This window comes from Rhagoletis zephyria, unplaced genomic scaffold (assembly GCF_001687245.7).
Source record: "Rhagoletis zephyria isolate East Lansing unplaced genomic scaffold, Rhagoletis_zephyria_1.1 Rzeph_scaffold_00068, whole genome shotgun sequence".
Classification (NCBI taxonomy): Eukaryota; Metazoa; Arthropoda; class Insecta; order Diptera; family Tephritidae; genus Rhagoletis; species Rhagoletis zephyria.
The window spans coordinates 371,593-382,163 of NW_016157152.1; the positions used below are offsets into that span (position 1 = coordinate 371,593).

At 36.6% G+C, this 10,571-nt stretch overlaps 1 protein-coding gene across 9 annotated transcripts in view; it reads left to right on the forward strand.

Annotated features, from left to right (window-relative positions):
* Positions 1 to 10,571, forward strand: part of LOC108371389 (syntaxin-binding protein 5-like) — a 552,451-nt gene that overhangs the window by 315,326 nt on the left and 226,554 nt on the right. For all 9 annotated transcript variants that reach the window (XM_017626982.1, XM_017626947.1, XM_017626939.1 and 6 more), the window contains 2 exons: positions 3,125 to 3,289; positions 3,342 to 3,650. In XM_017626982.1, coding sequence (XP_017482471.1) covers positions 3,125 to 3,289; positions 3,342 to 3,650 — 474 coding nt within the window. The remainder of the gene's footprint in view (positions 1 to 3,124; positions 3,290 to 3,341; positions 3,651 to 10,571) is intronic.

The following is a 10,571-nucleotide window of genomic DNA, read 5'->3' on the forward strand; positions in this document are numbered from 1 at the left end:
TTTTACAGCTTCGCTCAGAAACATTAATTAAATTATCTCTAACGGATACTTAACTAATGATCGTTATCTGTTAATTAATGTCTCCTCTCAGAGTTGAAATATAAGAACTCATTAGTTAATGAAAAATTAAAACACAAGTGTGGCCTCAGTTGCAGCCCCTTGTTTTGTGGCATCACTCATTATTTCTTTCAGTTTATATGATTTTGCACGTGCTGCCTCATCAACAGTGGCAATGGTCGAGTGAGCAGAGCACATTCTTTTCATTTAATTTAATTTTTAGAACTTGTTAAAACAATTTCTTTTAATTTCATTTAATTTTTAGAAACTTGTTTATCTTTTTATACCCGAGCGCACTTGTGCACAAAGGTATTATAACTTTATTCACATAACGGCTGTTTGTAAAAACCCAGACGAATCGAGACAGATATAGACAAATGTATACATAAATGATCAGAATGAAAGAATAAATCGATTAAGCGGTGACTGTCTATGCGTCCGTCTGTGCACACGATAACTCGAGTAAAAATTAAGATATCTTAACGAAACTTGGTACGTGTACTTATTTTTGGCGTAGGACGGATGGTATTGAAAATGGGCAAAATCGGACAATAACCACGCCTACGTCCCATATAACGATAGTTTTAAGAAATACGAAAACTGCGATGTTTTAGTAACTACTTAACCTTATTCACTCAAAATTGATATTTACAATAACTTTTAGACGAAAAATAAGAATATTATAAATTTTTGGAAAATGGGCGTAGCCACGCCCACTTATTATTACAAGTGTATATCTTGGTAACCGCTCCGCCAATTTCTCCCAAACTTGGCACAGTTGTTGGCCTTGGTGTGTTTTAAAATCAGACAATAAACACGCCCCCACATCCCATATAACGGCAACTTAAAGAAATACGAAATCTTCGATAAATCAGTAAATACGGAAGTTAATTTATTCAAAATTTATGTTTACAATAACTTTTTAGCAAAAAATACATTTATGATAAAATTTTGGAAAATGGGCGACTTATGATCACATATACCAAACTTGGTATGATTATTGCGCTTGCCACACAAAAGCAAACCGTTGCAAATTATTGAAATCGGACTAAAATGACGCCCACTTTTCATATAATGGTAAATTTCAGAAATGCCTGAAATTCGATATTTCGAAATTTAAGGACGCTAATTTACTCAAAATTTATACTTACAACAATTCCTTGAAAATAAGTAACATTATTATAGAATTTCGGAAAATGGGCGTGACTATATAAGTTTATCTCATTAAGTCTAACTAAACATACTTACTATCGAAATTGTTAGAAATAGGGGTAAAACCACTCTGCTTACCATGTAATGGTAGTTTTCAGAAAGGTGAAAAACTATATTTATTCAGCCTCATTGCGTAAGTCGCAAAATAGGCTAAATTGTACGACTCGACAACATTGGCATTGTCTACTGTCGTTCTGAAATAAGTAACTATGAAAATCGTTGAAAACTATACAGTGCTGCCAAGTTTTTCCGTTTTATTACACTAGTCGAGTGGAAATTTTACGCAATGGCGTGAAATTTCCGATACGATTCGACACGACTCCCGCAATGAGGGTGAAAACCTGCGCCGGGTATTTAATGTTCGGCTCCGCTCGAAGTTAGACTTTTTTACTTATTTTAATTTATATTTGTTGCCAACTTCCATTGCCTCTAATATGAACATTCTATTTGAAAACTTCCCAAAGTTATTAAAAAAAACAATTATGATTTTTTCGAAAGACAATGTAAAAATTAGTAATTTCTGTACTTTTTGCCTAAATAAACGTTTTAAGACTAAAATTGTTCAAATACTTGATTTATTTTTTATTGTACATACTTGTTCTAATTTAATAGTATTTTTTAATTTTTGTACTTTAATGTTTTAAAAAGAAAAGTTATACATTATTTTATTTAATCTAATTTTTAGAAACTTTAGAATTTTTAGATTCTTTCATTTAAATTATTATTTTTTTAATTTAATTTTCTTTTAATATATCGATTTTATTGCTTTAAAAAGCTAAATATTTTATTTAAATTCTTTTATTTTTTAACTTATTCAGTTATTTTAATATCTTTTTCCTTTTCACTTTAGTTTTGTTTTAGTTTTTAGTATTTTAAAAGAAACATTTTTTTCCATTTAATTTAATTTTCAGAAACTTATTGTTAAAAGACAAACAATACCGCTAACAGGCCAATTCTGGCATCTGCCTTTCAACTCATCACAGTCTTTCGAAATACAAAAGTCAATTCAGGCAACTATCTTGAAAGGTCTTTTCTGTTTTTTGAAAGACAAATTAAAGAAAAATTAAATTTAAAATTTAAAAAGCCCTCTGCAGAGGATTTGATCCTCGTATCTCTCGAATGACACGTCAGTGGTCTTCTCACTCGGCCATTGCGACTGTTGGAGCAGCGTGAGCGAAAGCGAAATTTATTGAAAAAAAGTCAAAATAGTTCGTTAAGTTAACTTTAATATTAATTAAATGAACCATAACGACTCTGAGAGAGTTTTTTCAATTAGTAACTGAAGTTACGGCTGTTAGAGTTGTGTAATTAAAAAGAAAACTTCAGGGGAAATTTTTTGTCTATAAAGTTGGATAAACTGCGTATGTACTTATGCATGGGCGTAGCCAGGTAGGGGAAGGGGGGGTGCTCGAGCCCTCCCCCCTAACTTTCAAATTTTCCTTATATATATATAAAATAGTACCCTGAAATGCCAGCTTAATAGGGTCGATCTCCCCCCCCCAAAATTTCATTCTGGCTACGCCGATGTACTTATGCATCTAAATATCGCTTATTTACCAAAAGACTCATAACACAAAATCTAGATTTTTGAGTAAATGTTGCAAAACTAATCGTTATATCATGCTTCTTATTGTGTAAAATCTTCGTCCTAAGATCTTGTGTACTTTCCACGTAAAATATAAAATACATTTTGGGAGAAAATTTAAAACATTAAACGCGTCTCCTGTAAAATATCGTTTTTTAAGATGTCACAGTATTTTAGTAAATGAGCGATATCTACTTGGAAGCCTAGTGGCCAATTAAGAATACGAGTATGTTATTAAATGATAATAGTTACAAACGTCGATTTTCATAGGTTGGTCGCACAACGACTACTAAGAAAACTGGCTTTTCTGAGCGAGAATGGCCGATAAACGGCGGAGAGTGGTTTCCTGCATCGTGTAGTTATTCGGAAATCATAATCACTGGTCATCAAGATGGCACTTTAAAGTTTTGGGACTCTGGTGCAGGAACTCTGCAAGTATGTATGATCACTGTTACTAACATTATATTATTTAATAAAATGCTTTTAGATATTATATAAATTGAAAACGGCAAAAGTGTTTGAAAAACCGAAAAATTCACATCCTGACGGTGGAATCGAAAATCCACTTGCAATTCAACATATATATCTTTGCTCTGAATCGCGCCGATTATGTGTTGCTGGTTGTGTTGGACAAGTTATGCTGTTTAAATTTCGCAAGGTCGAATCAACGTCTGGGGTTTTGACTTTGGAGATACCAATTCTGTATGAAAATTTTGATGACATCTATGGTACAAGCCCAGAATGCGATTTTATACCACATCAAGTTCAAAAAACTGAGTCAAGCGAATCGGATAAGGTAATTGAGTTTCCAACATTGTTTTTTAATATCAATTACATAAACTAGGGACCGCAAATAATAATTTTTTAAATAATATCATACTGAAAATGAAAAGATGCTTGCTTAAAGAGTATTCAAGCATAATCATGGTTACTCGAACTACTTTTAGCTTTATTAGGTAGACATTTAGGTTAGAAAACGATTAGAATGCGATTCGAATCTTATGTGTTTTTCTAAGGTATACGGTTAGAAGACGATTAGATAAACTGTTGAGGACTATAGTATTTTCTACAAAAGTAAGTTCTCGATATTGAGAAAAGGGTTAGATATTTAATCATGCACTAAGGGTGAAAAATAGTAAAATCAAATAAAACCGTATTTAATCCAAATGAAAACGTGCTCAAAATTATTATATAATGGAAACATTCAATTCAAATACGCCCATATTAAAATGAAGCGTTGGTTTTGCAATTGAATATTTCCATTATACACTACTTTCGAACACGTTTTCATTTGACTTAAATACGTTTTTATTTCATTTTACTATTTTTCCCTCTCAGTGTATACTCAAATTTAAAATTTTCATTTTTACCGTGCGTTATTTTCCTCAGTGTATTCTACCGTTGAATTCTAATTGGTTTCTAATGTCTAGTGTTTTTCTAATCATTCGCTAATCGAATTCTAATATAGTTCTCTAACCTCGTTGTCGATTCGTGAACTATGTACCTACATTAGAATTCTAATGTAAAATCAAAGCGTTTCTCTAACGTTAGATACTGTGCTTTCTGGCATAGGCCAAGAGTTGAAGACCCGTTGTGATACCACAACTAAGAGTTGTACTCCCCCTTGCTGAACAATTTTGAATCCTTGACGAAACTCGTCAGGCACCTAAGGTTTAAATCATCTAATCACCCAAGGTCACTAAAGAAAGGAGACTCCAGAAAGTGCAAACTTCTCCTCGATAATGCAGAGAGTATGGAGAACTGCGCTCTGTGCCCGGAAGAATCTTTTTGGTTTTTGTTTACGAACTACATAGTATACCTTCAGGGAAATTCTTTCTATGTTTCGATCATTTTATTTGCAAAATGTGTAACAAGTAGGGAAGCGTTTGATGATTAGTGATTTGCGTTTTTAAACCTATGTATAATACAGTGTTTAACAACAGTCGTTTTTGAACTTTAAAGAGTAAAGTATTCTGTATTGCGTTATTTTCTACACGGTCAAAAATTTGGGTTTAATTTTTAAACCGCGCTGGAACTACTGCCTTTTTTAAACTTTTATAGTCAATAAAAGTTTTACGCAATTTTTAATATATTCTGGTTTAAATTTTAGCCCAAAAAGTTCGTGGTTTAAAAATCAAACCAAAATGTTTTAATTCTAGTTTCAAGGTTTCAAATATAGAAACTTTGGTTTAAAATCTAAACCGAAATAGAATATGTTTGCACAGCGAATTGTGGTGTTGATTCAAACTCAACATATGAAAGCACATTTACATGCGTGGCTGTAGCTGAGTGTGCAAAGATGCTTCATACAATTGGTTGCTACCAAGGCTGTCCGGGTTCAATCCCAACCAGACGGAGCATGAAATTTAAGATTGTTTTTTTTTTTATTCTTAATTATGAAAATGTTTGGGTTTAACATTTAAACCGAATTGTTTAAGTTCTAAACCCAACATATGTGCCCTCTTTTTTATAAACTTGGAAGGTTTGTATTTGAAACTGAATTTAGTTTGGTCATATATGTAGTCCAAAAAGTTTAAAATTAAAACCGAAATTTTTAACCGTGTAGGATGATATCATAGCTCAAAAATTTGTAATAATGCTTCACAGACTAAAAGGGATTTGGTTGCGGCGATTATGAGAGAATTAAAGAGTAAAATACACAACATAGAAGAATGCAGAGATCTGGAGAAAAAAATTAATTTAGTTTACATCAAAATAAAGGACAAATAGCGAGTCGCCAATCGTTGTACTATTAAGTTTATAATGAAGCATGAAAACTGGCTAGCGAGTATAAGTTCATTTGATGAAGAAAAGCCGAGTACGTCAACCCATCGAACTACAGGGAGAACAACAAACCCCATTGACGAGTGGTCGACCTTCACAAGGAAAAGGAGGCTGGCAGATGCTACTGAAACTATCGCCACGGGTCCTCTTTCAGAAGCATTATCTATAAAATGCATAAAAGGCGAAGGGTGGTATTATCAATTGGAAAGCGAATGGTTTGGGAACGCTATTAAAATATGCATTTTTGTTGTAGCGGCTACTAAACCCCGCTCGGGTCGGCTCATCCATCTGCGTTGTCGTCTGGTTCAGCTAAACGGAAGTACAGGAAGTGCGCAACTTCGACAGGGGCTGTCCATTCGGACAGGGGCGTAAGCTGGGTGGGGTTTTGGGGACATGCGAAGAGGTGCCGTGAGTCAAGTGGCGACTGTCTGCATGCCGGGCACTGGTTGGGCACATCTTCGTTTATTCTACTCAGGTGTTGCAATAGCCAGAGCAAAGTTGGGCTATTGTGGTGTGGGTCACCCGAGGCATACAAAGTTCTGTCCCGTCCACGTCCGGTGGTTGTGTGCCCAGAACGCCATTCACAGGTCGCGAGTATATAACTCGAGACCGACTCCCTGTGAATGCCGTTTAGGGCTTGTCGGTATGCAGTTGGGTCCCGAGTTTGTTTTATGAACCTCTGGACTTCGTCCGTCAGTTCGTAGAGATGCCTCCTGACGCGCCTTGGCGGGGCCCTTCTGCGAGGGGGCACCGAAATTGCGCATATGGAAACTGTGCATTTAGACATTATTTCGGTTTCAACCGAAACTGTGCATGTATGCTTTATTTCGGTTTTTACCATATGCATTATTTCGGTTTTAAACCGAAACTGTGCATGTATGCATTACTTCGTTTTTTTTCATATGCATTATTTCGCTTTTAAAACGAAAGTATGCATATGCATAATTTCGGTATTTTCTCATATGCATTATTTCGGTTTTCAACCGAAACTGTGCATATATGCATTATTTCGGTTTTTTTCATATGCATTATTTCGGTTTTCAAACGAAAGAGTGCATATGCATAATTTCGGTTTTTCTAATATGCATTATTGCGGTTTTCAACCGAAACTGTGCATATATGCATTATTTCGGTTTTTTTCATATGCATTATTTCGGTTTTCAAACGAAAGAGTGCATATGCATAATTTCGGTTTTTCTAATATGCATTATTGCGGTTTTCAACCGAAACTGTGCATATATGCATTATTTCGGTTTTTTTCATATGCATTATTTCGGTTTTCAAACGAAAGAGTGCATATGCATAATTTCGGTTTTTCTAATATGCATTATTGCGGTTTTCAACCGAAACTGTGCATATATGCATTATTTCGGTTTTTTTCATATGCATTATTTCGGTTTTCAAACGAAAGAGTGCATATGCATAATTTCGGTTTTTCTAATATGCATTATTGCGGTTTTCAACCGAAACTGTGCATATATGCATTATTTCGGTTTTTTTCATATGCATTATTTCGGTTTTCAAACGAAAGAGTGCATATGCATAATTTCGGTTTTTCTAATATGCATTATTGCGGTTTTCAACCGAAACTGTGCATATATGCATTATTTCGGTTTTTTTCATATGCATTATTTCGGTTTTCAAACGAAAGAGTGCATATGCATAATTTCGGTTTTTCTAATATGCATTATTGCGGTTTTCAACCGAAACTGTGCATATATGCATTATTTCGGTTTTTTTCATATGCATTATTTCGGTTTTCAAACGAAAGAGTGCATATGCATAATTTCGGTTTTTCTAATATGCATTATTGCGGTTTTCAACCGAAACTGTGCATATATGCATTATTTCGGTTTTTTTCATATGCATTATTTCGGTTTTCAAACGAAAGAGTGCATATGCATAATTTCGGTTTTTCTAATATGCATTATTGCGGTTTTCAACCGAAACTGTGCATATATGCATTATTTCGGTTTTTTTCATATGCATTATTTCGGTTTTCAAACGAAAGAGTGCATATGCATAATTTCGGTTTTTCTAATATGCATTATTGCGGTTTTCAACCGAAACTGTGCATATATGCATTATTTCGGTTTTTTTCATATGCATTATTTCGGTTTTCAAACGAAAGAGTGCATATGCATAATTTCGGTTTTTCTAATATGCATTATTGCGGTTTTCAACCGAAACTGTGCATATATGCATTATTTCGGTTTTTTTCGTATGCATTATTTCGGTTTTTTTCATATGCACAGTTTCCATATGCACAATTTCAGGGTGCCTTCTGCGAGCAGTTGTCTGTTCGGATTCACGCGTCTGTGGCACCCTACTAGGCATTTTGTTATGCTCCTTAATGGGGAGCATCTTCGCCTCGTCGTGCAGGTGGTATTGGGGCGACATCAGAAGGCATCCAGTCGCAGTCCTAAGTGCCGTGTTCTGACAAGTCTGTAGCTTGGTCCACTGCGTCCTGCTAGTTCCGGGAGACTACACGAGCGCTGCATAATTTAGAACCTCGCTGGGGTCAAGTGGTTTGTGTAGTGCGGGAGTAGAAGGGCCTCTAGGGTCTTCGCTACCGGGGAAAGGAGGGTCATCGGACGATAAGACTTCTTTGTTGGATGGTTTCCTCGGTTTGAGCAATGAGACTACTCTCCCCATTTTCCAGATGTCTGGAATGATGAGTGGCCATAAACAGGTTGAGGACCTTGGTTAAGTAATTCACTCCCACAGGACCCAAATTTTTCAGCATCAGCATGCAAATTGAGGCTTGAGCATGCAGTTGGAGGCTTTCGCTTTCCCAATGGCTACCCTCACTTCGTCGCTGGTGAAAACAAGAGGCGAACTGGGTGTTGGCAGTTTGTGCAGCTTCTGGTCACTCGAGGTTTGGCTTTGCCCGCCGGAGGATGCAGTGTGAACCGTCGGCTAAAATAGCTCGCGCTTCGCTCCGGATCCAACGAGTCGCGGTCGCCGAAAAGATTTCGACTCTGTCGTCACGCTTTGTCGGATTGGACAGTGACCTCACGGTTGATCAATGCTTGCTCACACCAGAGGAGAAGTTACAGGTCTTCAGATGCTCTTCCTACTTCTTCCGCTACTGTACGTTCACCAGTGTCCAGATTTATGTGTTGAGATCCCTGATACGGGGATTTCCGCGATCGGCCGGAACTTACGCTCACCTGCGTGAACGTCGGTTGGTGTGGGTAGGGCAGTGAAGGTGCTTTCAGTAACTTCCGCGAAGCCTTTCTAATCACCTTTGTAAAAGTTTTCATAGGTCCGTTGTTCTGCAGAAGCAAAGCCGGCAGGTTTATTAATCGAGATGATTATGAGCAGATGGTCCGATGCCAAATTCAGCCTAAGTCGCCACGTTATGCTGTTTATCAGACCAGCGCTTACAATTGTTATATCAGGCGAGCTACTGCAGCTGCCCATAACCCTGGTAGGTGCCTCGTCGTTCATTGTACAGAATGTCGAATCGTCTATCTGCTCAGCCAAGTGTGTTTCCTTGCGATCGTTCGACAGGCTTAATTGCCAAAGATTGTGGTGCCCGTTAAAGTCACCAACTACCATACAGTTTTCAGCTCTAAGGAGCGCTCCTATTTCAGGGTGATATCCTGCCGTGCAGCTATTGACAGCGGGTATATATACGTTAAATATTTCGAACTCGACATCGGCTGATCGGTTAGCAATACCTTGACTTTCTGCGGTCGATGTCTGCTTTCATAAGACGATACTGTAAGGTGTGGTGCGTGATGAACGCTAGGCCACCACCATTATCTCGCTGGCGATCTCGACGGTTGTATCCGGCGCGATTCAATAATTCTTCTTGGACCGCAGCTATTAATATTAAGGAGTTTCACTTGACTGATGTCACATTATATTCTTTACCGACAAACCGACCAGATTGTCGGGCGGACTCTATGCCAGCCCTGAGCAGAAGAATACGGAGCAGATGTAGCTTCATAAGCGAACAACGTTTAATGAATTTCGCCGTTCCGAACGGGGTTAGATCACAGGAACAACAGCCCTTGGACGGGTAAAACCCGAGTGAGTCCGGTACGTAGAAATGTAAAATATGCATTAAGAGTGTTCGCTTGTATCAAGTTCTTTGCATAGCGAACACTCTTAATGCCTTCCTTGCCTCTGAATTCGCTTCGCCAAACCGTTCGCTTCGCAAGTGATAATAGCACCCGAAGAAAAGACTAAGTCGCATATAACAGAAGCAGTTCCGTTAGCAAGTCCAGTGCGTCTCATAAAGATCAAATAGCATTCCCACACCACCAAATGCATTGCCTAAGAAATACAGCCCTTTTGGAAAAAACCTATTTTTCTCAATTTTAGTTAATTTTTATGTAGCTAATTTAATGTATTATACAAATAGTAATAAGTGGACACAGTAATGATTATATATTTTCAATTACTTATATTCATGCAGAAGTTTTGAGCGAATTGCATCTGTATGTGTGATTACAATGAGAGAACAAGTATATGTGAGCACGGCTGCCACGTGTTAAAAAAAATAACCAACCAAAATCTGAAGAAAAACAACCACATTGAAAAAAAAACTAAATTTGTTATCCACTTATTTATTACAAAAGCAAAACTTATTACAAAAAACAAAAATTCAAAAATTTTATTGACACAACATTGGCTGCGTTTCTTTATACATTCCGGATAATCCCATTTCACAGCCGGAATAAATAGAATGCGTTTGAAATATACGTTAACATATTATCAGGAACGTTCTAAAGAATATGTAAACAAAAAAGTTTATTTGTCAATGTTATTGTGGCTTGTTAACATTTTATTTTTAATATTTTTATTGAGCTTTGTACCACGATTGTTTATTAGGAAAAATTGAAAAAGCAACAAAGTCTAAGCGGTAGAAGTTATAGCACTATTTCGGAGATCACCACATCTCCTCATCAGACTTCTTTTT